General features: G+C 38.2%; 1 protein-coding gene across 2 annotated transcripts in view; it reads left to right on the top strand.

Annotated features, from left to right (window-relative positions):
- The first annotated feature begins 380 nt into the window (after window positions 1-380).
- Window positions 381-23,317, top strand: part of LOC149257328 (golgin Putative 1) — a 256,139-nt gene continuing 233,202 nt past the window's right edge. Inside the window, exons 1-7 of one of the 2 annotated variants that reach the window (XR_016256703.1) lie at window positions 381-795; window positions 5,518-5,598; window positions 5,824-5,876; window positions 6,027-6,692; window positions 6,802-6,864; window positions 20,101-20,178; window positions 20,357-20,560. Coding sequence is in view for 1 of the 2 variants with exons in the window: in XM_089414020.1 (XP_089270146.1) it covers window positions 768-795; window positions 5,518-5,598; window positions 5,824-5,876; window positions 6,027-6,692; window positions 6,802-6,864; window positions 20,101-20,178; window positions 20,357-20,560 (1,173 nt within the window). In the remaining variant the exon portion in view is untranslated. The remainder of the gene's footprint in view (window positions 796-5,517; window positions 5,599-5,823; window positions 5,877-6,026; window positions 6,693-6,801; window positions 6,865-20,100; window positions 20,179-20,356; window positions 20,561-23,317) is intronic. The other variant, XM_089414020.1, reaches the window with a different exon arrangement.

The following is a 23,317-nucleotide window of genomic DNA, read 5'->3' as shown; positions in this document are numbered from 1 at the left end:
CATTATTTAAAGAATTGTACTTCATAACGAACATAAAAAATTACACTTTAAAATCAATTCATGTCACATCAACTTTAACATTCACACCTTAAAGACACTTCCAAGGTATTCAAACTAAAGAATGTGGTTCATTATTTGATAATCTCTTGACATCAATAAACCTCTTCATTAGGACAATACCAAAAGTCTTGGAAAATGCCATCTCATTAATTCAAGAATTGTACCTCATAACCAACACCTTATCCTATATATCAATATAAAAAACACTCACCTTAAATCAATCCACTATGCCTTAGCACTCACTCCTTAAAAGGCAACTTTCAAATTCGCAAAGTCTTCGTAAATACACTCTCCTTTCCTATAACACACCAACAAAACTGTGTTATTTTCTTTGTTTATCTTTTAAATTCACGAAGTTATTAAGCTAATTAAAGAAAAATAAAATTACAGGATGCTCGACCAGCGCTTTGAGTAATTTCTACGATTTCAGCGTGGCTTCCATAGAATCTGTACAATCGGACTAACAAAGCTGGCGCTAACCTCAAAAGGAATTAACAGACCAGCAAACCCATTCGTTCAGGCTTCAAAAAGTTTATAATTTCCGGAGGTTGAGGGGGAATTCGAACAGGAGTTGAGTACTTAAATTAGAAACCGCTGCGGACATTAAAAATCCATCTGAAGTGCAGTCGGATCGAATCAATCAATTGACATATTCGTGGCAGTCGAATCCCATCCCTTGAGCTGGCACAACCCCAAGCCGATCCGCAATGGCCTTTTGGCTCAGGGCTGCAGAAGGTATGTATCCTCGTTTTTCTTTGCCCTCAGTTTCACCAGGAATTCATTTGAATATTTAATTTCTGTTTCATAGTATACGGTCCTGCGATATTATTTTTTCGCCTGGTTACATGCAATTTCTACATCGTTGAAACGAGCCACAAATTGGCGAAATGGGAACCGTTAATTTATTGATTAAATGGTCGTGGATCTGATTCAACCACACCCTAGATTGAGCAAACAAAATAAATATTGAAAGTTGAATTTTTATCCAAATTGAGAATTTTATGAATTTTGGATACTTGTGCCAGTGCATATCATTTTGTGTTAGCATTTTGTTTTTCATTTGGTTATCTGGGAATGCCCTTGATCTGCCATTTTAAAACTGTAACATTTAATGTGAAAGGGTAGACACCTGCATTAATATCCATACATTCAGTGGGTCAAATTTCAATTTACCCGTCATTTAAACTGAAAGTTTTCTTAATTTGTGAATGGAAGGCCAAGTAAAAAAATATAAGAGGTATTGGAAGAGTGGAAGAAGTTCTAGAACAAACTGAAAAATCAGCAGCAACACAACCAAAAGAAGTCGGCAGATTGTATTTGGTAATGAGCAATGCTGCAAAAATTGTGCACATTGATAGCTAGGCTAGGGGCTCAAAACATAACAATCGGGGAAGAAAACATTTGCAAACAAAGTAAAAAAAAAAAAGGAAAAAAAATGGCAGAAGAAAAGCCTGATTTTTTGGGGGGCATTTTTTATTTATTTCAAATTGGCAACCAATTGGCCATTATGGGAACACTGTCCGGGATTACCATCTTAGCATGAATTAAATGCCCAAAAGCTAAAACTTTGAGTCGCCTTTTAATCAGCGATTTTAGTAATACTGTGTGGTATTACCATCTTAGTATGGATTAAATGCTCAATGGCTACAATTCTGAATGACCGATCAATCGAAACTCCGGTAACACTGTTTGGTATAACAATCTCAGTATGACTGAAATGCCCAACAACTACAATACTTTCTTTTGGACAGTTTAGAAGAGGCTTTTGTATCTCTTCTCCTTACCATGTTCTCTTTAGTTAGATAAGTACATATCTGCTCGGAAACTGCAACTTCTAGCTATTAATGTAACAATCAGGAAAGACACCTGTGACCCAACTGTAGCTACTTTTGTCTTTTCCAAGATTTGTCTGTCTGGGTTTCTATTTTGAATGTTTGCTTGACTATGGTCGCAACAATGTCCTTTTTGTACATATGAGTGGCATCTTCTTATGTTATACTAGAGGTTTTTTTGGGTGAGTTCTACCTTACAATCAGCTTGCTCTCACAAGAATGCCTAGCCCTACAAAGTTCTAATCGCAATGTTTCATATAGCCAGCCTGTGAAGGATGGATATCACATTCTTGAACAACATGAAGCATATCATTGGCTAAGCTGCCACGACAGGGGGTTTTATTTTGTTGAAGTTATCAAGGCTTGCATGTGGCTCCGGCTGCTAGAAACAAGCGGTTGGAGAATTGAACCTTGGTGGGTGGCCCAACAGGCTAACATGCCACCATCCTTGCCATTTGATCACAATACCATTGGCACTTTTAGAGCATTTTAAGATCAGATTGTCATTTAGATGAAGCAAATTATGTTGTGAAGAGTTTGATTTAGTGCAAGTTTGCAATGCCCTTCCTAAACTTAGTATCTTCTCGATGAAAACTTTTTGCTCTTTAAATGGTTTGCAGCCAAAGGATCCTTCAAATTGGGCATGCAGACCTTCTGAAATGCATTATAGATGTGTAATCGTATATTGTAGTTGTGGATTTCGCTGCTCTTTTATTCTTAACCATACATCTGGTAGAATAAAATGTTAACCATACATCTACTCTTTTATCTTTATAAGTCCTTAAGGCTTATATAATAGATATGATATAAAATGTTATACTTGAAAAGTGAAAGACCATTGGATTTGAAAATTATAATTCTTCATTCTCTAAGTCCCTGCTGAATTGATCCTGATTCCTGATTAACTCTTGTCCTCCAACTTGCTGTTGAATTTTTAACTAACTTTTGTCCTTCAACTTTCTGTGGAATTTTTAACTGACTTTTGTTCTTCGACTTTTTGAGGAATCCCCCCAAGGAAAATCACTTTAGTGAATCAGATCACCCTGCAATTGATAGGACGGCTTCTGTGGAATATACTTTGTTTTTGAATAAGGAGACCTCATTTTTTTGTTTGTTAAGCTTGGTAGTACCTCCTTTTTCTATTAATTTAACTGCAAGTTACAACCAGTTTTATAGATAGTTAGGTGGCCTCAACTTGCCATGTGGTAAACCAAGTTTGTTGGCCACCTAACAGCATGGTATGCCATCCAAAAACGATAAGTCTTAAGTCTTTCTAACCACACAAAATATGACTGTATGTCTATGCTTATCCTACCATCTACTTGCCTAATGGCATAACTGTCTATACATTGAAAAGTAAAAGCTATTTGCATACTTGTAAACAACATCAAAAACTTCAGAAAGAGACATCATAATAACTACTCTACTTCCTCAGTTGAAGCAGATTCCACCAGTGCTGGGTCTTTTGCAGTAGACCCCGAGAGTTCTGTCGAAGAAAGGATGCAAGGTAGGTGGTTTTCTATGCGCCGGAGGCGCCCATCCTGCTTCTGCATTTGGAACTGGAGTTTCTGGAAGTCTTGCTTGTAGTTCGGGAAAGCTTGCACTGTGGTGGCCATGTTCATAGCTATTTGTTCCAGGGCCTTGCCCAGAATCCCTTTCATAGACTAGTAAAGAAATAGGGTGTGTTTAAATTGGGTTACTCGGTCTCATGTATGCCCAGGATCGAGCACCAAGATCCGCCAATCCTTGGCATCAACTTCCATTGAACCTGCCTAGCAGTTTAGATCTGCGTCCCATTCCTCAATCAATCCATATTTCCTCAGCTGTGCTTTTGTGGTAGGCTTCTGCTGTCTCATTGATGAGGCCTACAGTAGGCTTTCTGCCTCTAGGTTTGTCTCCGGGTGAACTGGATTGACCCTCTTCCTGTTTGCCTTTGGTCTTCCTGCCATGGCCCCATGGGGCAAGGCTTCAGGTTCGAGCCGCCGCATGAGCCATGGTTGCCATTTTGTAGCCTGAAGATATGTATGACTGAGTACTCGCAGGTGGTATACGAAACCCACAACAGCCCAACTTTCGGGTCCTGTTACCAACCTGCTCACCTGTCCAGAGACCAACAGACACCCGTAAAACCAGAACATGGGTCTTAGCAGCCTTCCTTTCTTCGCAAAAAATTTCAACAGTGTTTCCTGAAACAGGGAAGGGTTCCATCTCCTTACTTCGAAATTAGTAATCAAACACCAACCTTTCGATGAAAACCCTAAGGACTTGACGACCGCTATGACCTTCATTTTTAAGGGGCATACTCAACACAAACCAATTCGCAGGGAAAGGGCCCAAAGGTTTTCTCCCACTGGGCAGCCAGGGTGTCTTGGCAGCTGCATAGCCCCCCCACCGGTTTGCCCAGCACCAACCTATTCCCAACCCGTCCTGACTTGACTCAAAATTCCGGCAGCCATAGGTCCGAGACTTCACTAGACTACCCTAGAGCCCAACCAGGTCTACTCTGGACAAATACAGAGCCATGGTGTCTATTACCGAGGAGGCCCTGAATTAATCCTCTTCGGGACAGCCAGATGCCAAACATAACAGAAACAGGAGCATGACCAGCCCAATTATCATAATTTAACCAACGAACAGACGCATGCATTGTCAAGACAGGACTCAGAGCCTCTAATCTCCACGACTTCGGTCCAGGCCGACCCAATTCTTTTACCCAGAAGACTTTCTTAATGGAAAAAAAGGGAAAGTAGCAGACTACATACCAAATAACCAGCGCTAAGGAAGGATGAAGGCACCCTAGTGCTGGTCTTCCTCCACAGCAGTTAACACCGTTCACCAACTTCCTTTGAGCCAGGACCAGCAACTCGCCTCCATAAGGAGACCTCATTTTAGGAAACTCAGACACTCCACTAAAGTGACCAGGTACCCTTATGACAAAATATCTATATGGACTGATGAAAACTGTTTTTATACCATCTAGAAGACCAGTTCTGAAGTGTGTGTTCATCCTTGACACACACACACACACACATGCACAGTCTCTGTTGAAGGAACGATGGAGAAACATAGTATTAATTACTAAATATTTGCTCATTTCTCTGATTTTACACATACACATACATATTTTCCATAAAGTTTAAACACACACATACATATTTTCCCCACACAAACAGAGACACACAGACACAGATATATATGGACTGATGAAAACTTTTTTCTCACCATGTAGAAGACCAGTTCTGAAGTGTATGTTCATCCTTGACATACATCATTATACATGTATATGCTTAGTTATCTATGTATGTAATATGTATGTCAAGGATGAACATACAATTCAGAACTGGTCTTGTCGATGCGTGTATATACTATATATACATATATATGCTTTATTTATTTAACATTTTTGAAATATGTTACATGACTTTGGACAAAAATCAGTTCATTTATTCCAGAGCAAACCTGATTCTGAATCTCATGAAAAGAATCCATTAACTTTTAAGGAACCCTCCTGTAGCATAATGAAATTAACAGGGGTTGTTTCTTAGTCTGAACTGGCGAATGATAGGTGAAGTGTAAAGCTTGGATTCAATCTTGATTTACTTATCAAGCCACTCATGGTTGTCAGGTTTGTTGGAAGAGGTGGATCGAAGAGCAAAACAAGTTGTTGGGGAACATTTAGATGAGCAGTCTGAAATACAAGCAGCTGGTACTGTCCTTCTCTACAGCATCTCATCTCAGTTTTCTACTATGTAAACATCCCAAGGTTGTTGGTTTGAAAAATTGAAGTACACTCTTTTCTAGGTGATTATCTTAGGCATTCGTTGTGTGAATTGTTCTAACATTAATGTTGAAACTTGATATGGTGATTGGAAATTTAGTTTCAGTGGTTGACTTATTTATCCTTGCTGTGTGTATTTGTGGGATCGATAAGTATCTGAGCAAGGGGTGCTTGGAAGGACACATTCACAGAATTCAAAGGGGAAGGTACTACTCTCGATTCACTATTGTTGTTAACATTAATTTTCTTTAATTTTCTTGACTATTGGTTCCTGTTAATATTTTCAATAGGCATGCAGACTTGAAATTTGAAAAGCTTGTCGCTCAAGAATAATTGAGATATTTTTCACTGTGCAGGGACCTAGGAAGACATCCCTTTCTAAGCCTTTGGCCAAGTCAAATGGTTCTGAAAAAGATAGTCTGCAGGGTGTCACACAACTGGCAGACTCTAATGGCAGTCCTAACAGGGAGAAGTTGTCTGTATCTCAGGAGAAGAGAATCATCACCAATGGCTCTGTCGGGCCACAGCATACAGAGACGACAGTTGAGACTATCAGGGGCATGGAGCTAGCAGAGTCATCTGTTTCAGAAGTTGAGAAGTCTTCCTTGCTCAATGATGGGGAGCAGAAAAATGATGCGGTGGAAGAACTTGATATAAAAGAGGATGATAATACAGGAACCCTATTCCCCTCCCGAATGAATGATATGCAAGACAAAACTTATGACACATCTTCACAAGCAGCACTTGCCTCTGATTCTTTTGCAGTTCCAGTTTTAGATCATGAGACTGTAAAATGCAACTTCGGAGCTGAAAATGACATCGTGACAGTAGAGCTGCTTGCAGGGAAGGAATCTTCAATGGAGACTCCAAATAGGGATAGTACTGGATATGAAAGTGAGACAGAAGGAAGTAAGAAAAAACTTATGGAGGAAAACATTTTGCCAAAGCCTTCAATTCAGAATGAACAACACAAGGAAGGATCAAGGTCTCCTGTTACAAAAGTAGAAGATCAACTTGATGAGGTGAAATTGAGAGCTAATTTTAAACCTTTTTTCCGTTGCTCTTTAAATGTAACATGACTTACACTGATGTGGAGGATTGATCCGTCTGAGGCTTGATATTACTTCGCAGGCACAAGGGTTACTGAAAACTGCTGTTTCAACAGGCCAGTCCAAGGAGGCCAGATTAGCCAAGGTAAATTCATATATTATGTGCAAATTGCATATAATCTTGCATCCCAATACAGCTAATTTGCCTCTTTTATGCATTTTTGCATATGTTTCTTCTATTTATTTCTTGTCTTCCTTTCAAAATTAGCTTTTTCCACTTCCTTTGTTCCTAACTAAATAAAACTATCAACTATTGTGATTGCTTGCTCTTTTGAATCTTGATTTGGTTAGCCGTTACAGTTTCACTTTAACATTTTTTCCATCAGCAATAAAATAATTATTTGAGGCAATATTTCTTTATTATATTTTGAGACCACGGAAATGTACACATCAGGAGCAACAGATTGGACATTTAAATTAGGATTTTATGCAAACCTGAAAAACACCAGTCATTTAAACATGAGGCTTAATGTTACAAGCTCAAGTTAATGTAACTCCCTTTTTTCTATTGTACTTAGGAATCTTTTGGAACTATGTGATTAAGGTGTAACGATAGGTCTGCTCATAATCCTTTTTCGTGTTTGCCCAACTATGTTACTGTTGACCCTGCCGCCTACACCTACCTACAAGTCAGTGAGAAAAGCCTTCAACCCCACAAGGTGTGGTTGGTGGCAGGGAACTCAGAGAAGGGGATGTCACACTAATCTCGACTCTCTTCATTTGAGCTATCTCCTAGGTTAGCTAAGGGGGGTGCTCCCTAATGAAAAGTTAAGTTAAAAGATCTGAGTTTCTAGGAGAGTGTTATTGTGAAAATGGATTGCTTTTAAGGATTTATGGGCAAATATGAAGTGAACAACTTGAAATAACAATGCCAATCATTAATATGATTAAAAACCATAAAACCAGTGCCTTATAAGGAATTTGCTCAACAATTTAAAGATATATTTGTTCAAAGTAAAATGCAATGCTCTCAAAAGAGAAAACAAAGTAACACTAAAATGTAAATAAGAATTATTAGCACAAGATATGTAAAATACAAATGCTTTTGAGATAATCAACTTTATAAATCAAAACATGTGAAACATATCTTGCCAAAACCCAAAAATTAGTAATTAACTTGGAAATGTAAAAGAAAAGAAGTGCTAAACCAAGACATCAATATGCAATTAGACTTGAAACATGAAAATAAAACACTTGTTTGAAATGATTACAATACTTTCTTTTGGAATAGACTTTGCATATGAAAACTCAAACCATCAAGAGACAAGTAAAGTAAATGTAATGGAAAGTGCTCTTGGTTAATTTTATTAATTAGCTCTACAACAAGATTACAATTTAACTCTGCAATCCTCAGACCTCACTTTAGCCCAATGATATGGATCTCACAGTGAGGAGTCAATAGAGGAATAGAGGATCCCCAAGATGTCTACTTCAACCAACCTATGTTGGAGGTAAAATTTTAATGAAGCTTGGGACCTTCGTACACTAAAATGCCTAGATGAAATGCAAGTTGTGTTAATTCCCCAAATTAAAATAATGATGCATGCAAATGCTTCAAAGAGATTGATTTGCAATGCTTGAAAATGAAATAGTGTTCAACATAAGTTGCAATTATAACTTCAATTAGAGAATAAAATTAGTTTACAAGTGTTGCATGTGTTTCATCAATGAATTAAAATGATACAAGTAATTTGCTTGAAAGTAAAATTTGTTTCAAATAAACAATGACAATAAATTGCTCCAATATTCAAGATAACAATGTAGCATAAAATTGAAGCATGTCTTCAAGTGCTCATGAAACAATTTACCAAGGTAAATGGAAATGAATCAAGATTTGTTACGAATATAAAATGCTTGCATGTAAAGGATGAATTGCCCAAAGTAAAGTGTAAACTTGTAGCTCCAAGCAACAATGAGAAAGAAAATGCAAAACTCAAATGAAATTGTAACAAACTTTAACTTAATGAAATGTGATAGTGAGGTTGTGTTAATTCCCAATTAAAGAATGCATGTAAGTGAATGAAGTATGAAAGCTTAAACCATGCAAATGTCAATCCACCCAAGAGAAGTCTCCCTCTAAATGTGGAGATAGGATACCATGGGAGAAATCCCAAGCTTCCACAAGCAAGTTAGATCTTTTATTAATATTACAATGAGAAGAGGGCCCTTTAAAGTTTTCAACTATACTTCAAGGAGAGTCCTCACAATAATTGCTTGAAACATGGACACTAGACCTCCTTTCTTGAGAAAGTAGTGACAAGATCTCACAAAACTTATGCAAAGGAAACAAGGTGTGAGTTTCCTCTAAATGCCCACGACTTAAAGAGGAAATGGGCAGCCCTCTAGTGAACTCGACTTGGCCAAAATAAGCTTCAAAAAGGCTCATGACATCTTTGAAAATCGAACCCCCAACACTTGTCAAAGGTCTTGCAAACACTTGTTAGAAGTTGCTCTTCAAAATTTGCCACACAAGAGCTAGCAAACAATCCAAACAATGGCTGCAAAATAAGTTAAGTATTAATGGAAAAATCAACAAGATAAAATGTATATGTACAATTATAATTTATGAAAGGCTAAGCTAAAAAGTGAGAGTAAACTCTCGTCTTTGCTTAGCCATCTTCAAGCTCTTAGATAGCAAATGAAAGAAATGAAGTACAATGTTTTTTTAAAAGAGATTTAAATTTAAAAGTTCTCGGCTTGTGTACAAGCTATGTGCCGAAATCCCTGCAAAACCACTTTGTAAGATAAGATTATGAAGGTTCAAAGAACAAATGAGAGCTCCTTTAAGAATGTATCGTGAGTGGGTTTGGTCTCTCCAAAGACTTCCCCTCACGCTTGATTTTGTAATCCCAACAAAATATTCCCTCTACAAAACTTCAATCAAGAATTAGTTCCATATAGATTTAGCAATAAACAATGATAAGAAACTCTAGAGATTTATTTAAAACCAACTAGAGCATTCTATACCTAGAGCATACTTCTAAATCAAATGTTAATGCAAGTTAGCTCTACATTAACAAATCTACAAGAGCATATGGAAGCAAAGCACGAGTAAAAGGAATTATACCAATGCTCAACAATTCATCACACTCGAAATGGAGGAACACCTCATGAATGAAACCCCAAAGTCTTTATTGATATTTATGAAAATGTACAAGGCAACAACGCTTCCGCAAGCACAATAGCTAGTAACAATATTATCCAACGTGAGAGCCCATGGCTCTATTATATAGAGAGTTGGGAGCAAATCCCAATGAAAAATGACAATGACAAAGGGCATTGGAGCCAATCCCAATGTTGAAGTGATTAAACAAGTGGCACGAGGTGACAATTCTAGAGAGAAATTTGAATTTTTTAATGGAGCTCCAATGTCAACTGTAAGAATCGAATTCTAGCAAGTGGACGTCATTTTCTTCTTCCTTTATGTGCCAAATTCGAATTTTATGGTGGAATGACAAGTGTATATGGGTGGTAACCCATGTGGGGACAATTTCCCACAAAAATCTCCACCAAATATTCTCCCAAATCCTCCCAAATGTGCATTAACTTCACAAATTCGAATTTCCAAGCAACTTTTTCATTTAATGCTAGAAATTCGATTTTATTTGAGCACATGTCCTTCCCTTGATTTTAGGAGTCCACATCACCTTGGGACTTCACCTTGACTCCCCCATAATTTTCCACCTCATTTCCACAACATTTAACATCTGTGGATATTTATTTTTCTCCATTTATTTAATTTTTCGCTTAATTAATTGCCAGATTTCCCACTAAATTTGGGAAAAGTGGGTTTTGAGGAACCAAAACACATTATTAACTCTTTAAAGTGTGTCATAGTAGAAATTTGAGGGTGAGAGGTGTAATTTTGATTACTCATACCCCATACAACTTCTGTAGACTACACTTATTACAATTTAAATACAATTTTATTTGCAATTTTTGACCCACGGGAAATCTAAAAAATTAAAAAATGACTACCTAGACCTAACCAAATTCCACAATTTTTTTTGTGTGATCTAGTATTGTAATATACATCGACTCTAGACACTAAGATGTGTCAGGGGTTCAATCTTCAAACTGTCACTCCGTCTTTGGGGTAAAACATGAGTGGAAAAACCTAGAAAATTATCCGCCTCTAAAAAAGAAGGGATAATTAACCAGATAAAAAAACACTCCAAGGTGTACTCGTTTGCTGATCGAGTCCCAACATCCTAGGTCTGTTACAGATTCAAAACTCATCATTACTAGTATCATTTATTACAATTCCCCATAGGTTGTGGAATCTGGGTACAAGAAAGATGATGAAAAGATAGAAGTCGAGTTAAAAAACTCTGTTGACTGACGATATCTGATGGTACAAGTGTCCTCTGGATCATCCTTAGGCATGGAGTCTTCATATAATCATCAGGTGCCACTTCAGTGGTCAACAATTACCAAGTGCCTTTTATCTGAATTCTATTTTCTTTTCTTGTAATGACTTATACACATGGTTGACTTGATTACAATGCATGCCAGATGATCTAAAATTGATTTATTGGTCTTCACGTTTACTCTAATGCCAAACTGATCTGTATCAGGTCCTCTTTGGTGCTGTGATACCACATGATCTAAAATTTATGGTTATCATTTATCAAATTCAATCTAATTCCTGTTGAAATACCATTTCTGATCTACAGGTAATTACTTGTGATATTTTTTACCATTAGTCAATTTTCATCAACCAATGATACATCAGAAATTCAACCAATAACAGTGATAAGAAACTAGAGATTATAGTGCACAATAACAAGAGACGCCAATGTTTAGGTCAGAGACCAGGGCAAAGCCCCACAAGGGGAAAACCCCAATCAACCCTTTCCTTAGAGAGATCCTTCAACAGTACATCAAGACATGGATAATACTGATCACAATATGGCTTCCACAAGTGCTAATATCTTCTCTACTATGTCTGCTACATAATGTCCACAAGCTGTCCAATAGAGTGTCCAATGCGTTCACCACTAAGAGGCTGATCCTCTCACCATAGCACAGAAAACAAGGCTCGGATAATAGATCTTCTGAAGTTCAGACCTTGAATAGAATCACAATCAGATTAGAGCTCGAAATAGGCTTAGATCTCGGCCTAGTCTTAGTCAGGAACAGAACAGACTTCTGATAATGAGCAGATCTTGGTCACCAGACTTCAGATCACAAGTATAATAATCAGATCTCGGTCCCTGACTTCAGATCATAATTGTAATGAGCAGATCTTGAACCTCTGAATTCAGATCATAAGTATAATGAACAGATCTTGAACCTCTGACTTCACATCATAAGTATAATGAGCAGATTTTGAACCTTTGACTTCAGATCATAAGTATAATGAGCAGATCTCGAACCTTTGAATTTAGATCATAAGTATAATGAGCAGATTTTGAACCTTTAACTTCAGATCATAAGTATAATGAGTAGATCTTGAACCCCTGACTGCAGATCATAAGTATAATGAGCAAATCTTTAATCACTGATTTCAGATCATAAATGTAACGAGCAGATCTACAGATCTCGGACCACTTCACATAGGAGAGCAGATGAGTAAGGCATGTGTGTTTGAATTGTTTAACAAGGAGAGCAATATAACCTCTCTATATAGCCATCATGTGATCCGAATGAGAGAGTTTCAAGACAAATTGACTTGATCATCTAGAAGAGCCAGCCTAACACTTGTGGAGCCACTTGAAATTATAAATAAAAATATTAATTTTTTTTCTCAAATACAAGGAAAATAAATAATTTTATGAAGACCAACCATAGCTACAATCTCAACAATTCCATTGGGTTGTGGGATACCTACTACAACCCCCTATGCTGCAGGATACCTTCTGCAGTTCTGATTTCTGTCTTAGCCCTTACTACCACCGGCTCTACTTCATGAGAATGCTCCTTTTACTGTTGCTCCTACCACCACTTGCCTCACAGAAAATTTTGAGATTGGATTTGGAAACCTTGATGTGTCTTCCAATATACAGGCCTTTGTGCCTACATCACACAATGATATGTGCTACAGTCCTTCCTGACAATGCAGTGCCTTAACTAACAATTGTTCAACTCATGCTGATGTTATGGAGCAAGGACACCACATTCACATCTAACAAGATTGTATAAAAATGACATCATTTTAGTAATGAGAAATAGTACATCAATACAGTTTTGCTGCTTGCCCTGTGGGTTAAGATCTCACTATCCTAGCTAAGCTAATCACTACCAACATGTTTACAAAGATAAGTGATAAACCCTAGAGCAAAAGTTATCTGCTTGACTCTTTTTTCGTTATATTTATATGCCATGGTGTCAACAAGATTCCAAAACAGAGATGGCCTAGGACATTAGGTATTTTCTATAATGTTTTCCCGTCTGTTGGCCTTTTGCATTCTTGTGTACTTTAACGTGTTGATTAGTTGGTATTCCTACTCTCTGCATTCCTTCGTTGTGGCCTTCTTGAGTCTACCACAATTTGGCTTCATTGTTTGTCAGTTTGCTTGCAGTCCTGTGGACCCCTAGAAACCAGTTTTGTGGACTTTCTTCGTCTTTGCAACTGTTGACATTGCAGTCTTCTGCAGGTTTTGTGGTTGCTGGTGTTCTGGCCATTTTGGATCTACGTAATTGTGTCTTGCAGCTTTTGCCACTTTGCACTTGTGTTATTTTGTAGTGCCCCACAGCCTGCATTTGCTGCTTATTACTGTTCAATTTAACAATGTTGCCAAGGTTCTAGCAACCTGCTATGATTGGCACACACAGGTTGAGTGCCCACTGCCACCTCAATCCAAATCCCCACTCGTAAGCCCAATTTCCTCCAAAAAGGCTATGTGATGATTCTCCTTAAATACTACGCCCAACGAAATGAAGATTAGTGCCTTAAATGGGTTCTATAGATGAAGTGAACGAGTTAATTGTTTGCTGTCCCACTGGTTTATGGTGTAAAATCCGCAACAAATATTCTAAACCAGCAAGATAAATCACTCAATTCCAAGAGCTATAACAGTGTAAATAGCTAAGAGTGTTTATTAATATACTAACCAAATCTCTGATTATTTTTGTGATTAGAGCTGTTGTTAGAGGAATTCTTTTGTTATTTTGCTTGCTGTCCTATGACTGCAGACTCTAAAATCTGCAGAAAAACGCAGGGACAATAACAAACACCATTGAAAATGACCACCCAAACCATGATTTAGCACTATAGATCAAAGATCTAGGGATGGGGAAGCTAGGAGATGATAGATAGATTCTTTAAGATTACTTGAAAGCCTATTATCAATAACAAAATGCAAGTTCTAGCAAGCTGCAACTTGATTTGTTGATGTTAACGGATCAAATTCCACTGGGTACACTGTCCAGAAACTTATTATAGCTGGAAAATAATGTTTTTTGGATTCTAAATATGAGATATAAACAAGTATAATTAATATAGAGGCTACCTATGAAGTTCTAATGTAAAATACTTATTTGGAGAGCACCAAGAATCTTGAAAACCCACCAGATCTGTTATGTTACAGCAAACAAATAACACAGATCTGCAACAGAAAACTCAATATATCATAAAATATACATGGAAAGAAAGCTCAAAATATGGTATATCGATCCTTGCCTAAAATATGAATTTATTGCTCAAAACCCTAAGGTGCAAAACTAGCTATTAATGATATGAACTTGAAGTGTAAGCTACGAAATGAAACTAATCTAAAACAAAAATACAAGTTTCGGATTTTTAATAAATAAGTGGTTGTATGTGGTGAATGTTACTCTTCTCCCAATTGAAGCTATCTCCTCAAAAGAGTGGTTGACCTACAACAGAAATATGAATTAGACTAGTGCCTAGTCCACCTTTTTCTTGTGGCTATGTAGCCGTTCAATAGATCATCTCTCTGATTGATGTGTAATCTTACTTATTGTGGAAATATTTTAAGTCATGTTACAATAAATCTAGAAAGAAAAATATAGGAAAAAAAGCCAACCCACACAAAGCTTTTACACAAAGGTTTGCAAAATGAGTTTGTTGACCACTCTGTGTCAACAACCCCATAGCAGTACATCCATTTTTTCGCAATAGGGATCTATTATGTTCAAGTGCTTGCATCATTCAGATTTTCATTATTAGTCAGCAATTTGTTAAAGATGTAAACCCATTCTGCATGGTTATAATTGTATATGATCTTAGTAAGACCATCATGTATGTAACAACTTAGGTAAGCATAGTATTTTGGTGACGATTTCTACCCTAGGAGGTTTTTTGTCTCATTGATTCATTTGAGTCTCTAGCTACAAATGATTGGTAGAGTTTTTCCCTCCAACCTCATCCCAAAGCTAGGCCACAAATGAAGCGAATGGACTCGAGCTAGGTTTGATGTGGCCCATTTATAATAGTTCTTGGATGGTCTTTTCTATTTCGTCCTTGAATTTCTTCGGGTGTTGGTAGGGTGTGGTGATCATCGGCTTAGCTCCCTCTTCTAGTTATATAGTGTGCTCGAATCCTCTCTTAGGAGGCAATCATGGAGGGATGTCACTAAACACTTGAGCATGATTATCTATTATTTGTTGAATATCTGCCCAATATTTGCGGTTTATTGCTGCCAGGGATCTTTTGGCCCACAATCCTACAGTTTGCTGCATATGCGATGTCATCGTGCCTGAAGATGGATTCCATTTTTATGGCTAAAACAACCTGTGGGCCGCAATTACCATGCCTCTCAGAACTACTTTGCTGCCATTAGGAGCATTAAACTCCATTTCCAGTGTTTGGTAGTCCATTGCGTGCTTTCCCAATGAATACAACTACTGAACCCCAATACTGTATTGATGTCTGCAAGATCTATCACATAAAAATCACTATTAAAAGTATAATTGCAGAGTGTTACGTTCAAACCTGGTATCATTCAGGTGCAATCCAAGTTTTATCCATCTGCAACTATTACATCCAGGCCTTCAAACTCTTCAGTTGGAAGTCCTCTTTTGGCCAATAGTGTTGCATCAATGAAATTGTGTGTGGCTCCTCCATCAATTATTGCTATGATGCGTTGCCCCTTGACAACTCCGTTGACCTTGAAGGTGTAATACTTGGGCGTACTTGAAAGGGTTGCAATCTTGACTTGGGGTCGAGACTTCCTTTCTCCACTGGCCTTTTGTTCACTTTTTGCTTCTTCTAATGGTTCTTCCTGGGAACTGCTAGGATTTTCTTTTTCTTTTGCTTCCTTATACAGTGGCTCTTCCTCGGTACTTGGAGTAGCCTCTTCTCCTTCCTCCTCATCATCAGAGGCTACTTCTATGTAGTGAATTTTCCTCATCCATCATATTCCTTCGGGGTCATTCACATTGGAAGGGTTTCTTTTCCTTATCTTTATGAGGAATGAGAGGTTTGGGTGGAGTCTTAGACTTGATTGATGCATTTCCCATATCTCTAGTCTTTTTGATAGCCTCTTGAAGTGTCATAGGATTGAATGCCTTGACCAAGCCCTGTAGAGGTTCGGATAAGGCCTCTGTAAAGAGCATGACTAAGCTTTCTTGAGATATAATTGTCACCTTGACGGCGACTTGTTCAAATTCTATAATGAACTCCTCCGGCAACCCTACCTGCTTTATCAATGCTAATTTGATGAAATGAATGTCTAAATGCTTTCAATTGAATTTGTCTATCAGCGGTTGAGTGAAATCTTCGTAAGAAACAATATTCACATGCCCTAGTGTAACTAGTCCATGTTATCATTACTCATGGGCTTCTCCCGCGAGATGCAGCGTGGCAAATTGGATAGCGTTTCTCCAACATTGGGTTGAGCCTGAAGTAGGTGTCTAATTTCTGTACCCAAGACCTTGTTGAACACTTAGATGACCCATCATATGAAGGTAGAGGAATTTTACTCACCTTGTGTGCCATTTCTCCATTAGGCTGCCCCCGAGGTCTATTCATATATCTAAAGTTGCTGTATTTGTTGAAGGTCATAGCTGCTCAGGTGTTCTCCTCCAATCTTGCATAATCCTGAACATACACATTAAGAAGTTGATTTGGCTCGACCGCTTCTTGGGCTGTCAATACTTGATTATTTGTGAATTATGGGAATAACAGCCTGTTATTTCTTCCACTGTTTGCTCGGTTATTGGGCGGACCAAGATTATGGTTACCGCTACCTTCAGTTGTGGTTTTGTTGTTGGCAGCAACATTTGGTTGCCTTGTGAGGTGAATGATCAGCTGAGCGAGTTGTTTCTGTCCTTGAGCCAATACTCGTGCTATTTCTTGCTGACCCTAAATCATTTGTTGCCCTTGCTGATGCATTTTGCTGTTGACCCTGGATTAATTCAAGTAGCAGAATGCTAGGGTCACCGTCCCCTGTTCTATCCTCCATGGTTGAGTGATGGGTATCTCTCCTTCTTCTTATACTATTATAGCGACGTTGCTTGTATCCTCGAGAAACATACAAGGTTCATACACTCACAAGCTGGCAGGATGCCTGCGCACTGTTACCGCTGTAATATACTAGGGCAATTTTCTATGAGGGTTTTCAGATAACTAGGATTTCAATTTTTTTTAAAACAAACAGTTCATTCAATAGTGCAGTATGCTACCATCCGAACATAATGCCACTGTTCCACAATAACATTCAATCACACTGTTGTAACAATCCAAGTTCCACAATTTCAGCACAAATGAGTTGTGCAAATTAAAACTGATCCACACTTGGAAATTATTCTGCTACAACTATCCAGAATATACCAACAACACCTTCAACTAGTTCAGTCGATATTTTCCAAAACAAAACCCTAGGAAATTCAATGTTTTAGCAGAAATTTGATTTCCTGGCAAACACTACAAAGAAAAAACTAATTGCCTCCAGCCCATACTCCAAAAATCTGGGTCTGCGCACATATACCCTTGGTGCTCCACCGATTCTCTATTGTGCTGTTACAGAACCACCCTACCTTCAAGATGTCCGGACCAGTGAATACTTGCTTCAAAAAGCATACAATGCTAATCAATGTTCAGCCAGTTCAGTCAATATTTTCCAAAACAAAACCCTAGGAAATCCAATGTTTTAGTAGCAATTTGATTTGCTGGCAAACGCTACAAAATTAAAAAAAAAACCTAATTGCCTCCGGCCCATACTCCAATAATCTGGGTCTGCACGCATATACCCTTCGTGCTCCACTGATTCTCTATTGCGCTGTTACAGGACCACCCTTCCTTCAAGATGTACGGAGCAGTGAATATTTGCTTCAAAAAACGTATAACGCTATTCAATGAAAATAAATCTGGTTAGCTATGAATTCCAAAGCTTGCTTTGCTCCAGAATAAAATTCAGAAATCCGATTTCAGAAAACTTGGGTGTCTCTTGAGAATGCTTTCTCGAACTGTTACCAAACCTTTCAGGTTTACGGATTGCAATTATAGCACTCGCGATGGGACGCCGAGTGAGTTTTGGCCTCAGAACGTGCGATCTGCTGCAAAATAATATTCCCTTGCCACCGAGCAGATTGTGTGGTTCACGTCTTATTCTGTTGCGATTTGATGAATTTTGGTGGCGCACCGAAATAGATTGGACTGAGATATTCTGCCCTCGATCCACCTTCTGTAACTCGTTAATTTAATAAGAACTAGCCTTTGGGCTTGCGTCTTGCTTTACAAAGAATTGGCGGCCAATACCAACAGAAAGAGAGAGACCAGATCCACTGCCTCAGATAGAACAGGATTTTGCCTACCCGATTTTCATAAAGCTCCGCTTCCCTTAGATAGGACAGAACATCCATGCAGAACTTTGCTGGATCAATTGCCTCAAGCTTTGCTGGTATTGGATGTAACAGATTGAAATTCACTTGCCTAGATTAGTTCCACAACTTCACTGGCATCAGATAGAATAGACAGAACTTTGCTTGCTTAGATAGACCAAAACATCCTTCTCCACATAACTTCGCTACCTCAGATAGAACCTTTGTCCAGAACAGAGAAAAATAATAAGAGGATGTCAACTAGGGTGGAATCTTTCACCACCGAAATTGACAGAGATTAAAGGGCCTAAAACCCTCAAAGCTAATGCTTAAGAACAAATGGATTGATCCACACTTGATGATCCAAAATGAATTCATCCCTCTCATATTTATGGAGTTCCTAGAGGGGTCTCTTCTTTCTTAATGATAGGGTAGACTTTATTTCAAACCCCAATTTTGGGTTTTTTCGCCCAGCTGCCCCAAAACTTGCCCAACAGTGGGTAAATTTGGGGGTTTCCCTCCTTTATTGCGGACTATAGCCTAGGGGGATGGATAGACTATTACATTCCATTTGTATTCAATTTGTAGAGGACATTACGTAAAATGCAAGGAACATCATTCAATAACTGTACGGAATCAGATAGCAAGGGCAGAAGCCTTAAAGCAAATTCAAAACATCATTGACTAAAAACAACTACAAATAATGGACATGATGTAAGTTCATTATGCTGAAAAGGGTGAGGCATAATCCTTTCCCGGGTCAATGTAAATATTTTTAATTCAACCCCACAACTAAGTTGACTTTGATTCATCTTGGTGACAAAAACTTGACTTGATATTGATTCAACCAGTTAACTCATTTGAGACAGTCTTCAACAGTGGTAAGCCCAAATGTTGTGTCAATGATATCCGCAAGTTGCAAAGGCTTCTAGAGGTTTTTTGTTTCAGTAACTGAGATAAGTTCCTTGTTAGTGAAAGTAGTTGTAACTTGTAACCAATGGGCAGCTTTGTTGTAGAAATGTTACATCTTATGTTCAAGGGGCTTTGAATGATTCACATTTCTATTTCAGAGATGGAAATAGGTAGGAGCTTAGAAACAGATATTTGATATCGGGAATTGGAACTTAGAAGTCCTCTAATCTGTTAGTGACACATGTACACACCCTGGACCAGTAATTGATTTGAGCTGCCAAGATTGAGTCCTAAATTAGTATCAGAGCCAGTCTTCAGACAAAAGTTGATAGAGACAAATTGATTTCGTATCAGTTCAAACCAGGTATCATATCAGATTGATCACTAACAATGGTAACAATGTTCATAAATAGCTATAGTGAAAAATCACAGTGAGAGAGATGTGCTTTTGGAGAGGGTAAGAATGATATAGTTTCCTGGATTGTTGTACCATCATTAAATTTTAGGAATTATTTATTACTGTTGACTTTGGGTCAGCTTCAGTTTCTATAAAATAAAATTTTAAAATGAGATGCTACTTTTGAAATTTATCTACACTTAGAGTAACAAATGCTGGATCAGTTTTCTATAGATAGATGTAACAATTTAATTTGTACTTGCTTCCAATTGCTATTGTTTGCAGGTTTGTGCTGGGCTTTCATCTCGCCTCCAGGAATATAAATCTGAAAATGCACAACTGGAGGAGCTGCTTAGTACAGAGGTGAAATATAAACTATCTTCCTTTCTCTCGACGTTTCAGTAATTTCATTCTTGTTATAAATACAAAAGTGTGATATTTGAGTGACTCTAGAAATTGTATCTCTTTGGGAATATTCATTTCTTTCTTTTGGTTTCCTTCCATTCCAATGCTGAGGTGTGGGGTTTAAAATTTTAAACAGAGAGAAGAGAAGAAGGTATTTGATGCTCGGGTAAAGCAGCTAGAGCGAGAGATATCTTTAGCAAAGGCTGCAACAAGTTCCGTTGAAGCAGAGATGGCTGATGCATTAGCTTCAAAGAATACTGAAATTGAATCATTGAGAACCTCCATAGAATCTTTAAAAAGGCAGGGTGCTGTTGCTGAAGAAAAACTTGCAACATTGCAGGTTGGTATGCATGTTTCTAAGCAGTACTGATCAAGACATTGCTTGCTTCTGTTTGAATTTAGTCTTTATCCTTGATGTTTAACAAAATTTAATTCAAAGCATCATAGAACATCTTTTGAATGCCTGCTTTTTCAAGGGAACAGGAGTTTGTTTCAAGTGGGCAGGTATATGTTTGCAGTTTTCCCCCAAGGATGCTTTATTTTCCATCCTTTACTAGTTGTTTTTCTTCAATGAGTGGGCAGAGAAGAAACATGTGTGGTTGTAGAAGTTGGAATGGCAGCCATGGGTATTTGGAATTTATATTCAAGTCCTATTTCTGTTGTATTATACTTCAAAAATACAGTTATTGGCCTTCTTCAACTGACCCACGTTTAGTGGCAACGACAGTTATCATTGTGATGATATATTCTGCTTGATTTGTTATGTTGTTCAGAGAGTGAAAGTTGAAATCCATTGAATTGCTCTGTACGAACGATCACATATGTTAGTGTATCAGTTGACTTAATAGCAAAGTCATGGTAAGATGCTTGTCATGGGGTTTCAAGCTGCCTTCTTCTTTATAAAAGTGAAGTCTCAGAAGAGCTTATTGTTGTGATAGATGTTAATTTCAAAGCAGCCAGGTATGAAATGTTCATATTACTGATATTACTGAGACGGACTCGGAAGGGCTGGTCCATGCATCAGAGCACATGTTCTCAGAGTGTTAGACAGGTCAGCATTAGATGGATCCAGCATAGTGCACCTCCTGCCCATCAGACTACCTCTCAGATCCAGAGGAGCAACCAGAGATCCATTTGGAATTTTCTTCTTGCAACCTTGGATGCTAGCAGTATCCATCATTTGTACATCTGCCCCTAGATTGTGCAATCGAGCTCCCTGATGGTCCCAAAAGACTCTGATAGCAGGCCAATACCCAGTTCGCCCGCCTCACCTTGGAAATTAGACTCAGGAGACTTTGATGTCTTCGGCTTTTGCCCGATTTCTCTCTTTTTCTTTCTTGACAGGTTCTTGAGTTGGGTTGTCCACCTTTGTAGTCTCGGACAAACTCACTTGGTATTTTGTATCCCCATACCTTTGTCATGGTTTTATACATATATTAGGATGTTATGCTTATGTAGGTTTCTTTCTTCATATTATTTACGGCATTTTTTAGGAGTTGTGCTGGCACTTCCACATTCTATTCCAGTGTAGAAAAAGTTGGGAATAAATCCCAAAATTCAGATTTTTTCATCAAAACGATTAAATCGGCCGACTTTTTGCGGACTTTTTCACTGACGAAAAATTCTGGAATAAATCGAATTAATCCCGATTTTATCGGGAGTGGACTGAAAAAGTTGTCCATCTTTCCTAGGCCGTGGATAAGAGGCCGAAAAGGGCGAAAAAAACACATTTGCTTGCTGTTTTTGCTCCCATTCGTCCCTGTGGAGAGAGTAGCTGTTTGCCATTGCCCAAGAGGAGGAGATTTGCTAGTTTTGTGGTGGGGATTTGGAGATTTGTCCACTGCTCAACGTGAGAGATTCAAAGTGCCGAATTGCTGCTGCCAGGTATGTATTTTAATTTCTCTCTTAGTCTTTGTTACACAAATGGCTTCTTAAATCTTTCTATAATTCTATTAGTTTGTTTTTATCTTATTTTTGCCTAGAATTTTGAATCAAAACATTGTTTAGAATCTAGATTGAAGCAAAACTTCAACTTTCAAGAATCAAATGACAAAAATTCAAACCCTTGTTTACTGAATCTAAGTGTGTTCAAGTGAGTGAGAAGAGGCATTTAAAATCTAAAATCAACAATTGCATTTGTGTTTGCTTCTTATGTGATGGGAAATTTTTATTTTTTTCAATCTTTTTTTTTGCCTAGGTTCAAATTCAAGTTCAGAGTTTAAAACAAAATGCCAAGGCTTTTGGATGCTATGTGGGAATATGGTGAACCTGATACTATACCTGAATCTGGGGGGATCAATGGAATGCATTTGACTTGCAAGTTGTGTGGCAAGCATATGTTAGGAGGTATCAATAGATTAAAATTCCATTTGGGGCAAATTCCAGGGCAAAATGTAGACCTTTGCCCAAATCCATCTCCAGAAATTATCTGACAGGCCATTCAATCGTTGATGGATAAAGAGGAGGGAAAAGACACTAGGGCAGCACTAAAAATCCAACTTGTAGGGACCTCAAGAGTTGGGGGAAGTGAGAGTGCTACTTCAACATCACCTTCCACACCCATATGTCCCAACCCCTCAATTTTTTCATCTTTTTTTGTTCCTAGAACCACACTTGGTGCACAAACTGGCATCAAATTGACACTTAAAAAAGAGGAAAAGGCAGAAGCTGACAGGTTGGTCAGTGAGTGTCTTCTATGGAGTGATGTTCCTTTCAACATTTCCAAGACAAACCCATTCTACCAACCTATGTTTGACACTGTTGATGTTGTTGGCTCGGGGTACAAAACCCCCACCTTTGCAGAATTGGGAGGGCCTCTTCTTCAAGATGAAAAGACTGATTGCACTTCTAGATTGGAGGAGTTTAGGGCATCATGGGAACACACTGGATGCACAGTCATGTCAGATGGTTGGACTGACCAGAAGGGTAGGACCCTTCTTAACTTCTTGGTTAGTTGTCCCAAGGGGACAATGTTTATGAAATATGTTGATGCATCTGCACACATTAAAGATGCACGTTTATTATGTGAGTTGTTGGACATCTTCATTCAGGAAGTAGGCCCAAGCAATGTTGTCCAAGTCATAATGGACAATGCTGC

The sequence above is a fragment of the Pinus tabuliformis genome, chromosome 6 (genome assembly GCF_031772625.1).
Source record: "Pinus tabuliformis cultivar Carrire ecotype Pingquan chromosome 6, CPIR1, whole genome shotgun sequence".
Taxonomy (NCBI): domain Eukaryota; kingdom Viridiplantae; phylum Streptophyta; class Pinopsida; order Pinales; family Pinaceae; genus Pinus; species Pinus tabuliformis.
Note: the sequence above shows the minus strand (reverse complement) of the source record. Positions and strands in the feature narration are given on the sequence as shown.